A 17,580-nucleotide genomic window follows, 5' to 3' on the forward strand; every position below is an offset into this window, starting at 1 on the left:
CTTTCTCAAACTGTTTTTTGCATTATTTCCCCCTGAAGGAGACTTTTTAGACATTTTTTCCCTAAATCTCCCTCATGAAAGTTTAATATCACAGGTATGTCATATATCAGTTTATGTAGTCTCTGCATACCTGTGCTTTATACATAAGAAGAAGATTTTTCCATTCCCCAAGAAGCAATTTCATGCCTTTACGGGTGAAATCACCCCCATCGAGAAGGCATGCTTTGGACTATGCCTAAAGACCTGGTTTTGTCCAAGCATCTGCATGTCAGTCTCCAAGACAAATCCCTCCAAACGGAAGCTCTCCATCTCAGGCACAAAGGGCCAGGCTAGAGAGAGATGACCGGAAGGCGATCAGATCAAGGTGCCCACACCCCTGCATCCTAAGCCATGGCGGGCTGCATGGCCTGAAACTCCCGTGTGCTTTCTACCACCTCTTTATCCTGCAGCCGCAAAGGACAATATATGTCCTGCCCAGTTAAAATAAGTAAGTTACAGTGCTTGTCTATGTATCCCTACTCCTGTTCACAAGCCAAGCCTCCTTTTATATTGCCAAATAGCAACCAAAACATCTGCTTGGAAACGAACAGGCTCTCCATCACCACGTAAAGCAAAATGTCTTCAGGAGACTTTCTAATGCGTGTGCTAATTCCTAACACCAGCTCAAGTTACACCATAACTTGTGAAAATCATGTAGGAGGGGTGGGTCACAGCTATCAGGGGAAAACAGCAGTGCATTCTAAAGACAGAGGAAGCTAGACTCCAGTTCAGGTGTAAAGCCCTGGCTGTAGGGAAGGCAGATGGAAATGTGGTAACAGAAGGGGGAAGGGATGGATTAAAAGAAAGGGAAGGAAAAGAAACCAACATTATTTCGTGCCTACTTTGTGCCAGGTGGTGGATGAACATTCTTACCTTGATGTTCCCTCATGAGCCTAGGAGGTGGGTATCATCCTCCCATTCTACAGACAAGGGTCCAGGGATTGTGAAACTGCCCAAGGTCTACTCCTAGTAATTGGGGGAGCCAGCATTCAAATCCTTATCTGTCTGGCTCCAAATCCAGTGTTCTTTCTAGTCTACCATGCTGCTCTCCCAGCCCCATGACAATAACACAAAAATGAACCACTGTCATCACCAAAGACAGCCCTCCCTATTTTAAACCAGGAAGATCAGGATGACCTTGACATGACAGCAGGACTCTGAGTCCTGCAGCAGCTTCAGAGTATAAGTCCGAGGCTAAAATGGATATTCAAAATTGGCAAGGGCGCATCTGCAATCAGGACCCTCACAAAGCATGGATTCAAGGGTCTGAACCTCACTGAGGCACCTGAGGTCCTGAGGACCAGGCATAGAAGGAAGGGAGAAGCAGTGATAGGACAGGGCCAGTCTACAGCTAACCTTAAGTAGGGCAGAAAATGAGGGTCTTGAATTTCCTAAGGACACAAAGACACCAGAAACTATGGGGGAAAGAGGGGAGGGGTGGTGATGGTGGTAAGAATTCCAGGAAGTGGGGAAAGGACTAGAACATGGATGGCCCCAGAGCAGAACTAACTTATTGCCCTGCAAAGATGGGGCCCTGAGCCGACAGCCCTCTGCTCTACCTGGGCTGCTCCAACCTCAATGCAGAGAAGACAGGAAGGAAAACAGAGCTGAGCAAACCCCCAGCAGTCTAAAAATGAGATCTGCTCCTCCAAGAAAGAAGAGTGACCTTCCCCATTCTCCACCCAGACCCAAATCATGGCCTCACATGCACACAAGGACACAGAACCAGTGATAAAGCTGACCACTAACATCTGCTTTCATCCAGGAGACAGTCTCTTGCCCGCTCATTGGTTCCCTCTCTCTGTCTACACCGTGCAGCCTGAAACCCATCCAGCGCCATGACAGGCCACCCTTGAATTACAGGGCTGGCCCACACATCTCTCTACTGGAGTTACAGAGGAAATCCTGGGGGTGAACCATCTGTCTTACCATCACCAACTGTGCTACTGACCACAGCCCTCTCCCTTCCCAGCAACACGGAAGTATAAGGTCCGCTGTGAGGGAGACCACTTCCTGTGGACGTCCACATCAAATTACTTTTCAGAATAACACATTTGTGGAAAAAGGGAAAACTCCTGAATAATATAATACATTGAAAGCCAAAAGTCCCCCAACAATTTCCACTCATAACCACCCAGAGCTGGAAATCACCAGGGATGTAAGAGCTGCTTCAGGCAGGGAAGAGACACAGACATCCACATCTCACAGCCATAACAACCTTATCATGCCTGAAAGGCTAAGAATGCTTAGGAGGCCTATTGGAGGCCCTCACCATGGGAGGAAAACTAAAGAACCACCACATAAAAATTATCTCCTCCAAGGAATTTGTTCAGATTATTTTCACAATATTTTTAAATGGCCAGACAGACTAAGAGCAGATTTATCTCCAGTGCCCCCCAGAGTCAGGTGTCTGGCACGTTCGTATCAGGTGAAACCTGTCCATAGGGCAGAGAGAAGGGATCTGTCCCCATTTACAGGAACGAGGGAGAGAGCTTGTGCCCCCTTCCTCATCTTGTTACATGTTCCTAAATTTGTTTAGCTCCACAAACTAACCAGTTGGTTTCTACTCAACATGTTTATTAAAATATTGACTAAGAATTGGCAGTGTTGGGTAATGCTGGCCTGGCAGGAGATTCCCCACATGGTGTTTTGACAAGAGCAGTTCAAAGGGCCCCTCTGAACTGGCATCACAAAGCTTTGCATTCCCAGGAGTAGTGAAGCAGAAGTAGTTCATTTAACTCCCGGAGGCATACTTTACTTTGAATCTCTCACTAAAGCTGACAAGAGGGTATCTGAACATTCTGATGGGAGACAACCTGCCAGCAGAGACCCGTCTCTGTTTGGCATAAGCAGTGTTGTGCAGTGAGACCAAATTTGGGGGAGTTGCTCAGTGAGAGCCTTATGTCTTGGCAACAAAGATCAAGATCAACAACGTCTGGGCAGATCAAGAGAGTAGCAAATACCTGGAGTATGTACCGACTCCAAAATTAAAAAAAAACAGGGAGGGAGGGAGAGAGAAAGAGGGAAAAAGGAAGGAAAGGAGGGAGGAAGAGAGAGAAGGAGGAAAAAAATAAAAGAAAGAAGAAAGAAGTCCAATACATTCTTACTAGTCTGAACTCGTAGAGATTCCTCAGATTCACTGCTTAGTAAATTCACTGAGTAATTGTGCAAATTCCCTGGATAACTGTCAGATACTCTTCTTCTCCTTCTCCCAGCCCCCATGGAAAGGTTCATTAAATTAAAAGTGCAGTATTGGACACCATCACTTTTTGTAAAACAGCTGGACATAAGAATTTATAGTGTTTGCTTGTATTTTTATGGACACCGCTCCCCTTGCACCCAACCTGGAATTACATACATGTAACTGCAACAGTGGTTACCCTAGGGTGGGATGCAGGGCAACTGGGGGTGGGGTGGCGGTGAGACAAGGGTGGAAGGGAGATTCTTCCGTGGATACCTTTTTACACTTTTTGATATTTGAACCATGTGAACGTGTTGCCCATATAAAAATTAAATGAAAGAATGGGAGTATAAAAAAACAAATTATTTAAATAGCAGCCAGCAGAAGCCCCATGATAACATCAGATTAGGAAGAGGAGGAAAAGGGAATACTCGACGAGCCTTCCCTCTTTCCCTCCACTCCCACCCCCTGCCTTTCCCCATCCCTCCCAGTCACACCTGGGGTTTGATCCTGCAAGCCACTGGGACATCTCAGGGCTCAGCAGAAGCTGAGACTGTGACAGCTGCCTGGTCCTTGGAGCAACAATAGGAAAGCCCCAAACTTGACCTGAAACCTAAAGCAAGCAAAGAAAGTCTAACTCAATCAAGACTAGGAATAGAAGCACGTGGCAGGGAGAGGTGCCCGAGGACCTGTGAAGACCAGCAGTTAGGAGCGTGTGCTCTGTGGTCAGAAACTTCAGGGCGATGCTTCTCCTCGAGCCTCGGTTTCCTCCCCTGTGAAGCTGGCCTGGTGAAGAGCCAAAGATGGGATGCGTGCACAGCCCCCCAGCCCTGGGCCCGGAGGAGCGCGGAGCTCAGGGTGAAGCAGTCACTGTTCCGCTTAACCACACCCTGAGACCGCTGCTCGTAGCAGCCTTCAGTCCTGAGTGTGGAGCAAAAGAGTGATCGGCACAAGATCAGCAAACTCTCTAAGTGCTCACTGGACAATCGGAGATGATGAGTTTCTGCTCCTCAGAAGGAGCACAAGGGAGAGGCTTTGAAAGCAGAAGGAAAGGCTTCCCTCCCAACCCCTTCTACGTAGTAACCATGAGCCTTCACACAAATTGCTTCATCCCTCCGCTCCCCAGTTTCTTCATCCGCTAAATAGGATGACCCCAGGATCTACCTTATGAGGACCGTACGTGTGTGATACAGCGCCTAGCACAGACTTGGCACGCTCAAAAAGGGAACTGTTCATTGAAGTGGGAAGGCAGGGGTGACAGGGACAGACCAGGATCCAAATGAATGAGTAACTTCTTCCACCCAAAATTTTGTTAGTGTTACTGTTATTAATTTTGCATTTAGTTCTCTGCCTTAACACAGAAGCTACGATTTCTTGTTTTCGTTGCTTGTACTTTTTGTTGTTCATTTGTTTGTTTTAGGCATAATATTTGGAATAATGCTGAAAAGAATGCCACAGGGCCAATGTTGAAGGAATCTTACTTACTCACTTCGCCACGGCAAAAACACCATTAACCATCAGCATTATTACTCCAAATCTGCAGGGACCTTGAGACACCTCGCACAGAGGGCCTATTATATTTGACACTCGGAGGAGACCACTTTTTTAACACCTGCTTCTCCTCAACCAAATTATTTTCAGTTATACTCATGTTATATGAGTAATAACCATTAGGTTTTTTTTTTTTAAATATTACATTTTTCTCTCTTTTTTTTTTAATGGCAAGCGTTTGTTGTTATAATTAGCATTTTTTTAATTTATTTATTTATTTATTTATTTTTGGCTGTGTTGGGTCTTCGTTTCTGTGTGAGGACTTTCTCTAGTTGCGGCAAGTGGGGGCCACTCTTCATCGCGGTGCGTGGGCCTCTCACTATCGCGGCCTCTTTTGTTGCGGAGCGCAGGCTCAGTAGTTGTGGCTCACGGGCCTAGTTGCTCCGTGGCACGTGGGATCTTCCCAGACCAGGGCTCGAACCTATGTCCCCTGCATTGGCAGGCGGATTCTCAACCACTGTGCCACCAGGGAAGCCCAACCATTAGGTTTTGATGTGTTTGTTCTTTAGCTATAAAACAATTACAATTTAAAAAGAAGAAATTTCTATTTTAAGGATGTTATTCAAAATTTAATAAAGTATTTCATTTACGAACTAATATTTGCACTTACCAAATAAAAATGTTACACTTTGCAATTACTGTTTTAAATTTTAAACGCAAAATCTCCAGGTGGTCACACAGGTGACAGAATGAAAATAACTCAGGCCCTGGTCTTTGTCTTTATATTCACTGGGATATCGTGGTTTATTTCAAATCTGCTATTTAAACACAGAATCTGCAGTATTATGGGGTTTGGAGGAGTGTACTCGGCCCAAAGCAAGCTTGAACAATTGTAGACCATTACGCATTTTCTCTCAAAACTCAGAGGTCTGCTATATAACAGGGAGTTCACAAAGTTAACTTGCATGTAGAATACAGTCTTTATTAAAGAATAAGGAAATTTAATTTGAGGCTGACATATGTATTATTAAGTCTCAACAGCAATTTTAATAATTGTTTAGAATATAGGCAACAAAAAGATTTTTAGACGTATGAGTATCTTATCACTGACATGGTTTAGAATTACCCACACATGGTGATAATAAAAAGCAAACCAACTTTTAGTCGGTTTGATTGTTTTTAATCTCTTTACAGATATTGCTTCCACCCAGGGCAGACACTCCCACCCATAAGCAGACATTGCTTCCATCCAGGGCAGGCCCCCCTGCATGGGGGCCTCTCATCAATCCAGCTGCCATGGTTCCAACTCCCAACCTTAGCACATTTAAAGTGGAGGTTCATGTTAATCAAAAAAACATCCGTTGACGTAGCTACTCCTGTAGGCCTCTTTTCATAATTCTTTTGTATGTCAGGCCATTTGGCCTTGAGATGGATTCATCTGTGGTCTAAGACATTTTTGTTGAAATTTTAAAACAAGAGGGTGTTGCCAGGGGAAAGCTGGCTGGTTGGCTGGCAGCAGAGGCATTAGGAGGCAGGAGGCATTAGGTTGGTGAGTTTACCATGACTCAAGTTTGTTCCACAGCCTTGCCGGTCTGGAAACTGGGCTTTTCCACTATTCCCAGATGCTCCAGGCTTGAAACCAATGAATAATATAGACTAGTTCGTGTATTCATTGACAATGGGGAACACAGCATTCCCATGACTAGGGGCCTAACTCCTCCATCTGGCTCATCCCTGTGGTGGACCTCTGTCACTGTTTCTGTTTTGGGGGACCTTGCCCCACATGAGTGGTCTCCCAAGGAAGAGTCAGAGAGCATGATTTCCTGACTCCCTTGAAGCTAAGGGAAGCCATGTGACCTAGATTTTTCCAATCAGACACACCCACCTGAGATTTTGACCTAGCATTGTGCAAAATCAGAATTTTTTGAGGATGGTGTTGAAGGTGCTTTTAAGGCAGCAGTGGCCAATGTGGGTATCGGCTTTCCAGCACACCTTTGACCAGTGGTGGTGGCAGCAGTGAGATTGTCCCTGGAGCCATCCCACTGTGAGGTCTGCTTCAGGCCACAGAGCATCCAAGCATAACCCTCCAGCCCTCCCAGAGAGGATGTGAGCTGTCCAAAATCCTGCAATAAACTTCATTCCTGCTTCATTTAGCTGGAATGGGTTTTGTTATTTCCAGTTATATGGAGACCATGTAGTGTAGGTAGATATAACAAGGGATTTTACAAGCCAATACAAGGGATATAACAAGCCAATAACTTTATAGGAGAGCACATTTCCAGTATTTCACCCTGTCCGCCAAATAGGTTTCCTACCCCTATAGTGATGGGCATGCATTGGCAGAATTTGCTTCTCTTAAATTCATTTTGTATGCTATAATAAATATGTTCTTTCTTGTACTGTATTAACATCACTGGTTAAATTACAAGTCTGAGAGCTATTCCCACAGGCTGACACAGCCTATTTCATTTTATTTAAGTGGTCTAATTTATTTCTACTTAATTTGGCAATCTTATTTCTAGACTCCCATGAGCCGGCTCCTTCCATTTAATTATATTTAATTAGTCTAATTTATTTCCATTTAATTAATCCACCTTATTTCTAGGTTATTGGTGGGCATCTCACTGATACCCTCATATCCACCTACAGTTGACATAGTTCTTAGAGTTTTTTTTTTTCTCAAGATTGTTAAAGATAAACTCATTGAACTCATTGCAGTGTGAATTAAGGACCCCATTCAAAGCAATCAAGTCTTCATACTCACTTTCTCCTGAACTTCACCACAAGCTGTTCAGTATTATAGAAAATTCACTTCAAAGCCTGCCATTGTGTTTCAAAATAGCAGAACAAACCACAGATCAAAGGTAAGGCTCAGTGACACCAGGTAAAAATTACTCATCCATTTCCAAAGTTGATGTGACATATACCTAAACATTAACTGATGAGAGGCTCTGCTGAGAAAAAAAAGCTCACAACTGGTCAATCAACTCCTATAACTCTTGGGTGATTTTCAGGCAGCCCTGGCAAAGGCAGAGGGATGAACAGTTGCCCCTTGATTTCCACAGATTCTAAAATTCTAGAATTCTACAAGATCAGACTCCTATGGGACCTCTAGAAGCCCGGATGTATTTAAATCATGTTTGCTATCTTATGACGAGTTATTGCCAGGTAAGGTAACTGTTGGCAATGTAGAATACTGACTTTCCAATATAGCTTTCCTGCCAATATTGTTTTGTTTGTTGTATTGTCCTTGTTCTATTTTAGCTTCATAAGGTGAACTAAAGTTTACCTAGAAAGATGCTTTTGATAAGTTCACTGCATTTAGAAGATTTGTCAGCTGTCAAAAGTTTTCCCTGGTCTTTCAAACATCCTGCTTTACTTTTTTTTTTTTTTAGCTGATATGTGTATTTTACTTCAGGGTTTACAAGGTGCAAAGTGTTTTCACATTTTTTTTTTAACATCATTATTGGAGTGTAATTGCTTTACTTGCGTCTCCCTCCCACCCTCCCTACCCCACCCTTCTAGGTGGTCACAAAGCACCAAACTGATCTCCCTGTGCTATGCGGCTACTTCCCACTAGCTATCTATTTTACATTCGGTAGTATATATAAGTCCTGCTTTACTTTTGACAAGAAAGTGTACACTAAGCCATTTAAATCATACAACAAAAGTAAGCCAGAAGTTTTAAAGGGAATATTCTACACTGGGCCAGGATGAAACTTCTTTTAAAAAGAGAAAAATAGGGCTTCCCTGGTGGCGCAGTGGTTGAGAGTCTGCCTGCCGGTGCAGGGGACACGGGTTCGAGCCCTGGTCTGGGAGGGTCCCACATGCCACGGAGCAACTGGGCCCGTGAGCCACAATTACTGAGCCTGCGCGTCTGGAGCCTGTGCTCCACAGCAAGAGAGGCCGTGATGGTGAGAGGCCCGCGCACCGCGATGAAGAGTGGTCCCCGCTTGCCGCGACTGGAGAGGGCCTTCGCACAGAGACGAAGACCCAGTACAGTCATAAATAAATAAATAAAAGAACGTGAATTTCTTAAAAAAAAAAAAGAGAAAAATAATATACTTAGGCTGGAAATGAGTTTTTCTTTTACTCACTCCCAAGAAGGAAATTTTGAATGAAAATTAAATGTTCATTCAATTGTGACATGGCAGAATGTTAAAAAATGTAGTCCTCTAGACGTTATTTTTTCCTATCCTAGATCTCAAGAGATACTGATGAGATACTGATTTAAAATTTCAAACTCTTGAAATTGCAAACTAACGGCCCAGGAACCTTGCAGAAGACGGTGGTGTCCATCAGTTGATATCCTCATAGAAGCATGTTGTAGCCAAAAATGTCCCCAGGGCCGTTATCTTGTTCAGTGTCACACAAACTTCAGTTCTTCAGCTACCACTTCAGGACTTCTGTCATAGTGCACACCATCTGCATTAGTATTTACTTTTTCTTTTACAATATCTTTCTTTAAACCAATGCTTTTTATATTAACGTAAACTTACATTAATATCCATGAAGTCAAGGATTTGATGCATTAATATCCATGAAGTCAAGGATTTGATGTGTGTGATAAAGTCTAGTTAGATGCTCACCAAGTTAATTTTCTCTTCTGGGTGACACGGGAAGACAACCCTTTCCAGCTGCCCTGCATTAGGTTGGCACCATGTAACTGGAGTCTGGCCAATGCAATCAGGGCGGAAGTAATACAAGTCTGGTCTCTAAAACATCCTGCAATTCTTCCTTGCCCTCATTCTGCCATCCAAATGACTAGAAACAATGAACTCTGAAATGGCAGCAACCAGTTCCCTAACTACTCAGAGGAGTGTTAGTCAGAAGATCATCCAGCTCTGCACCAGACTTTACATGAATAGCAAAATAACTTTTGTTAAGCTGTCAAGATTTTGTAGTTGTGTTGAAGGGTCCTCAAGATCACCCTTGGATTCAGTGATTCTCTAGGACTCACAAAAGCTAGTACACTCACGATTACCGTTTGTAACAGTGAAGGATAGAGATTTAAATCAGCAAGGGAAAAGGCACAAAGGGCAAGGTCCAGGAGAGACCAGGCACCAGCATCCACTTGTCCTCTCCCAGTGGAATCCTGTGAACAGCACTTAATTGTCCTGCAATGACATGTGACAACATGCATGAAGTATTGCCATCCAAGGAGTTCACCCAAATCTGGCATCCAGGGTTTTTATTGGGGGGAGAGGGGTCAATCAGATAGGCATGGCTGAACTTAATTCCACACTCTGCAGAAATCAAACTTGTACTATGTGGCCCAAGACCCCCACCATGAATCACACTGCTAAACTTTCTGAAGTGACCCAAGGCCTCAGGTAAATAAAGACACTCTTAACAGGCAGATTGTTCCAAGGGCTTAGAGGTTATCTCCCAGGACCTGGGCAAGGGCCAAACTTTTTTTGGAATGTTTAGGGTTTGGACCTCCCAGACTTGCTAAGTCAGTCTTTCACTGTGTAATATCCTACTTGTTACACAGCATGGCCTAACCTATCCTCACTAATATAATATATAAATTACAAATTTGTCTAATACATGTGAAAATACCCAAATGACAAAGAAATGTTTATCTATGTACTTTCTACATGTACTACACATACTATACTTTGAGAAACATTGATCTGGTCCAACCTCTCACTTTAAAATGTGTGAAAAACCCCACTCTGCTGTTGCGCTTTCTTCAGAGGGAGGGACGTTGGTTGGGAGAGAGCATCGTTGGGCAGAGTGGGATCTGAGGCAGCAACTGTATAAGGTAAGTTCTTCAGCAGCTTCTCTGGGTGGAACATCCAAAGACTACGATAGGATATTTCCAGGAACTGTCCACTCCTTGCTCCCACCAATCCCTGGTCTCCAGATTGTTTAGATAAACTTGACGCACCCTTTCCCGAAAGATTTATTACAAAAGTTGTGATGGTTAATTTTAAGTGTCAACTTGACTAGGCCTCGGGTGCCCAGATATTTGGCTAAACACTACTTATGGGTATGTCTGGGAAGGTGTTTCTGAGATGAGATTAACATTTGAATCTGTAGGCTGAGTGACAAGACTGCCCTCCCCAATGTGCATAGGCCTCATGCAATCTATTGAAGGCCTGAAGAGAATGAAAAGCTGAGTAAGAAAGTGTTCTTTTTCTCCATGTACCTGTCTTTGAGCTGAGGCAGCCACCTTCTCCTGCCTTTGGACTCATCCTGCAAATGTAACTTACACCATCAGCTCTCTTAGTTCACAGGCCTTTGGACTCAGACTAGAGCTACAGCATTGGCTCGCCTGGGTATCCAGCTCTCCAGTTTACTGACTGCAGATCTTGGACATTTCAGCCTCCATAATTACATGAGCCAATTCCTTCTAGTTCATATATATATTATATTACATATTAAATATATATCTATCTCCTGTTGGTTCTTTTTTCTGGAGAACCCAGACTAACAGAAGGATATCAGTAAACCAAGTCCTGACCAGGCCTCAACACTCAATCTTTCTCTCTTTTCCTCTATTTCTCTCACTCTCTCTCTTCCTCTCTCTCCCTCTCCACTTGTTTCTAGAATCTATTCAATACTTCATTACGATCTCTTTTATGAGGACCAGCTCACAGCATGACAGGGTGCAGAGAATGTGAGGGCAGGGTGCTGAGGCCATGACTCTGGCCTAACTCAAAGTGAGCTTACAAACACAGACTCCTTAACCTCCCGATTGACTCCATTTCTGTGTCTTATAATTAAAATCCATGAGAGAGGGCTTCCCTGGTGGCACAGTGGTTAAGAATCCGCCTGCCAGTGCAGGGGAAATGAGTTCGAGCCCTGGTCCGGGAAGATCCCACATGCCGTGGAGCAACTAAGCCCATGTGCCACAACTACTGAGCCTGCACTCTAGAGCCCACGAGCCACAACTACTGAAGCCTGTATGCCTAGAGCCCATGCTCCGCAACAAGAGAAGACACCACAATGAGAAGCCCGCGCACCACAACGAAGAGTAGCCCCCGCTCCCCGCAACTAGAGAAAGCCCACGTGCAGCAACAAAAACCCAATGCAGCCAAAAAAAATAAAATAAATAAAATAAAATAAAATAAAATAAAATAAAATAAATCCAAGAGAGATTGGTCCAGCTTGACCCAACTGGCTGTGACTACAGGATTGGCAGGGAAGGTGGTCAAATGACACAAACAAAGAGATGGAGCTCCTGGGAGAGGGGGGATGTGGAAAAGTGAATCCAGTACAATAGAGGACCATGAAATAATAGAACCAGTGATGAAACCCACCTTCCAAGAAAACTACAGATGTTCCTGGATGAGAATCTGGCCCTGCACTTGGAAATTTCATTTTATCTGAACTAACCTTTTCTTCAAAGTGTCAATCCAATTACTTGGGACAAATACCAGTAGCTCTCTGATACACCCATCAATCCTTGGAGGAGGTATCTGAAAGGGGGTCCAGGGGCTGAAAAGAGAAGCAGAGTCTGTTTCATGGGCGGTTCAGATGGCTGTTCTGTGTGGATCGCAGTTTAGAATTATAGTTCAATGGCTCCTGGATGAGATTAGTTCAAAAAGACTAGTGGGAGATCCCTGGTCTTCCCACTTTTCTGTATTTGAGAGGCCTGTGAAGGACTATTATGGTTCTGCTACCAATTTTCCTTAAAGCCATTTTCATTTCTTAAATGCCAAGTGTGTATAAATTTAGCAAGGACCAATAGCATCAGGCTTTTGTTTTTGTTTTATAACTCTAACTTGTTCCATTTCAAAGTTTCTTGAGAAAGAGAACAAATTTGTGCAGACTCTCTCCTGGAAGCCAGTATGATACAGGTCCACAATTCCTTATCCAAAATTATGAAATCCCAAAGCTCTGTAAATCAGAAATTTCATAAGATAGGTACAAAATCATTTGGCAGCCAAAAAATGAGGCTATTTGTAGTTTTATGTATCCTATTTAGTTTCAATGTTGATATGTTTCACTGCTAAAATATTAATGGGTTTGATGGGGTGCTACTCTAGACCCCACTGGGAGTATTAAGTGCTATAGGGGATGTGCATCTTATCCCCATTCTCTACCTTACTGAATTTCAAAACACATCTGGCTCCAAACCTTTTCGATAAGGAATGGTGGACTTGTTCAATAGAAAAATCAAGACTTTTGGCTCAGACAGACAGACCTGAATTTGAATCCCCTCTCTAGTTGTGTAGCAAGTGACTGAACTTCTCTGAACATCAGTTTCTTCCTCTGTAGAGTGCAGGTAACAATGGGAACTACCTCATGGAGGGCTGGGATGGGGGATACTTAGGATTCAATGAGACAAGTTGCATAAGGAGTTTGACACCCTCCTGGTACTGGTCCTCGCACAACAAAAGGTTCTTTTCTTCTCCTCATAAAACCCCCTCCGTTTCCATAGAATCCAGGCACAATGCAATGAAAATCAAAACACAGAAAGTAGAGAAAAGAGATGTGACAAAGTGAGAGAGTGGCATGAACATATATACACTACCAAACGTAAAATAGATAGCTAGTGGGAAGCAGCCGAATAGCACAGGGAGATCAGCTCTGTGCTTTGTGACCACCTAGAGGGGTGGGAGAGGGAGGGAGATGCAAGAGGGAAGAGATATGGGAACATATGTATACATATAATTGATTCACTTTGTTATAAAGCAGAAACTAACACACCATTGTAAAGCAATTATACTCCAATAAAGATGTTTTAAAAAAAAAAGATACCAGATATCAAAGCCATAAAATAAAAAAAAAATTTTTTTTAATTTAAAAAATATTTAAAAATCACTCTCAATGAAAGGAGGACACAAAAGCGAAGACTGACAGGATAATTTGTCAGAAATGTCATCCTGCTAATAAAAAGTCAGGTGCTCAAATGGGACTGTGAATGAAGACCAATAATAACAAAGATCTACCCTCGTATGTAGCTCTTTATGCTTCTCTGAGATTGATTTTTTTATGGCCTGTTAACTGATTCTAGCAATTGGTGCAATTATGTGGGCAGGTGGGTAATTTCCTTTCTCCATTGCTTCTGTCATCCCGGTAAGTGATTGGTTGTAAACAATGCCAGCGTTATTGACCATATCGACTTCCAGAATCCCACACTTTACTATTATTTGCTCCCCTTTTGAGATGTATTCTTTATTTAAAGACTTCACCACTCTGCAGTCAACTGCAAAGACCATAAGGCATCAAGACATATTTTCCTTCATGTGAATGCAATGAGCATGAAAAGCACAGGAACATGTATATGGGTTCAAAGAACTTTGCTTAAACCTTAGAAGAAAGTCAGGAAGCAGTAGTATACAAAATTTTGACTTCTATTTTAACAATATTTTTAATAAATTGAAGTTGCAAGAAAGAGTATTTATGCTTTTAGTCCTCTCGAGTAGAAACTATGATTGATTGCTACTTTCTTTTTTTTTTTTTAATTTTATTTATTTATTTATTTATTTTTGGCTGTGTTGGATCTTTGTTTCTGTGCCAGGGCTTTCTCTAGTTGTGGCAAGTGGGGGCCACTCTTCATCGCGGTGCGCGAGCCTCTCACTATCGCGGCCTCTCTCGTTGCGGAGCACAGGCTCCAGACGCGCAGGCTCAGTAGTTGTGGCTCACGGGCCTAGTTGCTCCACGGCACGTGGGATCTTCCCAGACCAGGGCTCGAACCCGTGTCCCCTGCATTGGCAGGCAGATTCTCAACCACTGCACCACCAGGGAAGCCCCTGATTGCTACTTTCTATTTGTAGTTCAAACACAGTGTGAGGGAGCCTCTCCAGCCCCCAGAAAGAGAGATAGGATCTGTTAGCCACACCTTCCATGGGCCCAGAATTGGGAAATGGCAGCACATATGCCCCAATTTTGCAAATCCCACTTCATATTTTCCAAGGTTTTCTCTCCATCCATCCACCCATGCCTTTTCTCTGTCAAGCAGTGAGCTAACCTGTGGGTACACAGCTGAATAAGACAATCCCCAGTGGGTGAGACTGATGTGTTTATCCTTTAAGAGTTCATAAGTAACTAAAATAATGTTTTCCTTTTATATTAAAAACCTCATCAGCATCACAGGAGCTCAAACCCTATCCTCCGAGAAGGGTGAGATCTGGTCCCTGGAGGTCCTTTTTTTACTGAGAGAGTTAAGATAGGTGTGGTCTGCAGGGTTAGATGTAGAAGGTGGCACACAATGAACTCTGTGTAATAAAGGGATGGAAAGCATGAGGCTTCCCAGAGAAACTGGAGAATATGGAGACCAGCAAAACTGAGCCCTGAATGGAGGGAAATGCTGAGAACTGGAATAACTAATGGCTGTGTGGGAAAGAGGAGTTTCCGGGGAGGGAGTCATGGCATCGAGAGTCAGAAAAGGTCTCATGGGGAAAGTGGGCCTTTGACAATGGTTTGAAGAGGCTCCAGTTACTATTGTTGCATAATAAGGCACCCTAAAACTGAGTTGCTTAAAGCAACAATTGTTTTATTATTGCACACAGTTTGTGTGTGTCAGAAATTCAGGAAGAACTTGGACAGAGGTTTTGGCTCAGGATCAGATGATGGTTGGAGCTGGAAGAGTGTAGGTTGGGGGTGGGGGAGGGGCTGGGAGCAGCTGGAAAATGGCCCAGCATCTCTCTCTCTCTTCATGTAGTCTTGGGGCTTCTGCATGTGGTCTCTCCACGTGGGCTAGTTTGAGCTTCCTCACAACGTGGCGGCTACAGGGCAGTTGGACTACTTATAAGGTAGTTCCAGGCTCCAGAGCAAGTCCACTGTTCCAGTGCACGAGATGTAAGCAGCATTGCTTTTCATTACCTAACCTTGAAGTCATGCCACATCACTTTCACCACATTCCATTGTCATAAGCTTGCCTGGATTCAAGGGGAGTAGAATTAGACCTCACTGTGTGATGGGGGAGTAGCAGAGATCCAAAGAGCAAAAGGGATGGGAGCTATAGTTGTGGCCACCTTTGAAAAGTGCAATCTGTTCACAGTGATAGAGGTAGGGGGCTGAGAAATCTGTCCCTACCTGAATCCCTAAGTGCTAACTGCTCCTACAACCAGCCAAAAAGTCCTCCTCTAATCCTACTAAATGAGAAATCGGAGAGAACCAATTAGACACCACTTTCATTAGGTACCTGATGCCACCTCAACAGACTGTCTCACCTTCCAGCACCTCTGAGTCTTCACTGCCCACCTGTAGCCCAAGTTCTGCTTACCTTCCCCCTCTGCCCTGAGGCTAAAGTTAGTGGCTCTTTGCTTACTGTCCTAGTTTCCTAGGCTGCCATACCAAAACTGCAAATTCAGTGGCTTATAGCAATAAAAATTTATTCTCTCACATTCCTGGAGGTCAGAGGTCTGAAATCCAGGTGGTAGGCAGGGCCATACGCCCCCTGAAGCTTCCAAGGAAGAATCCCTCCATGCCTCTTCCTAGTTTCTGGTGGTTGTTGGAAATCCTTGACATTCTTGGCTTGTAGCAGCATCATTCCAGTCTCTGCCTCCGTCACTACATGTTCCTCTTCCCTCCGTTGTGTAAGGACATGAGTCACTAAATTAGAGGCCACATTCATCCAGCATGATCTCATCTTCACTTGATTCAACTGCAAAGACCCTATTTCTAAATAAGGTCACGTTCACAGGTACCAAGGGTTAGGATTTGCACATAGCTTTTGGAGGGGACACCATTCAATCTACAACACACCACTGGGCCATTAAAGTTCTCCGGTCACCTCAAGGCTTCAGGACTGTTCCTCCTTCCCAGCCTCAGCCCCCCTCATGCCTTTGAAACAAAGCCACCACCTCCCCTCCCAGGGCACATCTTTCAGTCTTTTTAATGGAACTCTTAGTCACACAGTTTGGCAGGGATTCATCGATCTCTCTGCCGCTATCTCTACCCTATTCCAACCCTCTCTTGCAGCACTAGTGTGTGGCTTCACACATGGACACACACACGCGACAAAGCCACCTGAGTCCTGACTGCAGAGAAGGGTGTTCACACACAGGGGATTATTGATTTTCTCTTCTCTCCGCTTTTCATTAGCGCCCACAATTTCTTTTCTCCTCATGGCTTCCTTTACCTCGCTTTCTTTAGAATGAGATTTGTTAGCAGAAGGATCTCACTGTTTTTCTTTGGCGCTCATGGAATACACAGAGCTCTCTGGAACCCCAGATCATCTTACATCTTCTTTAGGACTATCAGTCCAGAGGGCCCTTTATGAGTCCAGAGATGTGCTATACAGACCTCTTCCTAACAGGCTTCTTCAATTTCAATAAGAGGTAGAACTCTGCAGCTGAAAGACTTAACCTGCATTTTGCAGGTTCCACCTGAGAAGGAAATGGGAACCCAGTGTGTGCAAGTCCTTGTGTGAATGAACGTGCGATTCACTACACTGTGAGAGACTAGGCTTTAAAGAGCCACATTCTGACCTTTTTATCTGGGGGACTCTGCCTGTCCCTTATCCTTTTCCCTTCTGAGACATGGATAAAATAAAAAAATCATCCACATATCAACTTGTTCCCAATCATGATCAAACCACATGGTTCCATCAGAAGGGACTCAGCAATTCTTCTTAGACATATAGTGTGTTTTATATTCATACACACATTATGGCTGATATCTTGAAATAAATCCATTACAGCACATTTTTTCTGCAAATGAAATGACTATATCATCCAAAATAGGTAAAAAGTAGTCTTCGTGCGTGGAGAATTTTCTGCTTGCCTAGATATTCCTACATGGAGTAAAGAGTAAGGAGCCCTCCTTCCCTAACTTGGAAATTGAATTCAAGTCATAATTGATCTAGATAGAAGTATATTAAAAAAAAAAAACACTGTCAGAACAGAACACAGCCATAACAACAGGCCCCAACACCTCGGATTAAAAGAAAAGAGTCAGGTGGGAGGGGG

General features: G+C 43.7%; 1 protein-coding gene and 1 long non-coding RNA gene across 2 annotated transcripts in view; both read right to left on the minus strand.

Annotated features, from left to right (window-relative positions):
• The window catches only part of LOC309633030, a 59,750-nt gene extending 46,339 nt beyond the window's left edge, over positions 1–13,411 (minus strand). The window contains exon 1 of the long non-coding RNA XR_014247256.1: positions 12,056–13,411. This is a non-coding gene — a long non-coding RNA (uncharacterized lncRNA). The remainder of the gene's footprint in view (positions 1–12,055) is intronic.
• Positions 13,412–13,473: 62 nt separating this feature from the next.
• Positions 13,474–17,580, minus strand: part of LOC309633015 (uncharacterized protein) — a 63,854-nt gene continuing 59,747 nt past the window's right edge. The window contains exons 3-4 of the mRNA XM_082401283.1: positions 16,014–16,199; positions 13,474–15,546 (exon numbers count right to left, since the gene is read on the minus strand). Coding sequence (XP_082257409.1) covers positions 15,535–15,546; positions 16,014–16,199 — 198 coding nt within the window. The 3' untranslated portion in view covers positions 13,474–15,534. The remainder of the gene's footprint in view (positions 15,547–16,013; positions 16,200–17,580) is intronic.

This window comes from Balaenoptera borealis (genome assembly GCF_965194805.1).
Source record: "Balaenoptera borealis genome assembly, chromosome: 8".
Taxonomy (NCBI): domain Eukaryota; kingdom Metazoa; phylum Chordata; class Mammalia; order Artiodactyla; family Balaenopteridae; genus Balaenoptera; species Balaenoptera borealis.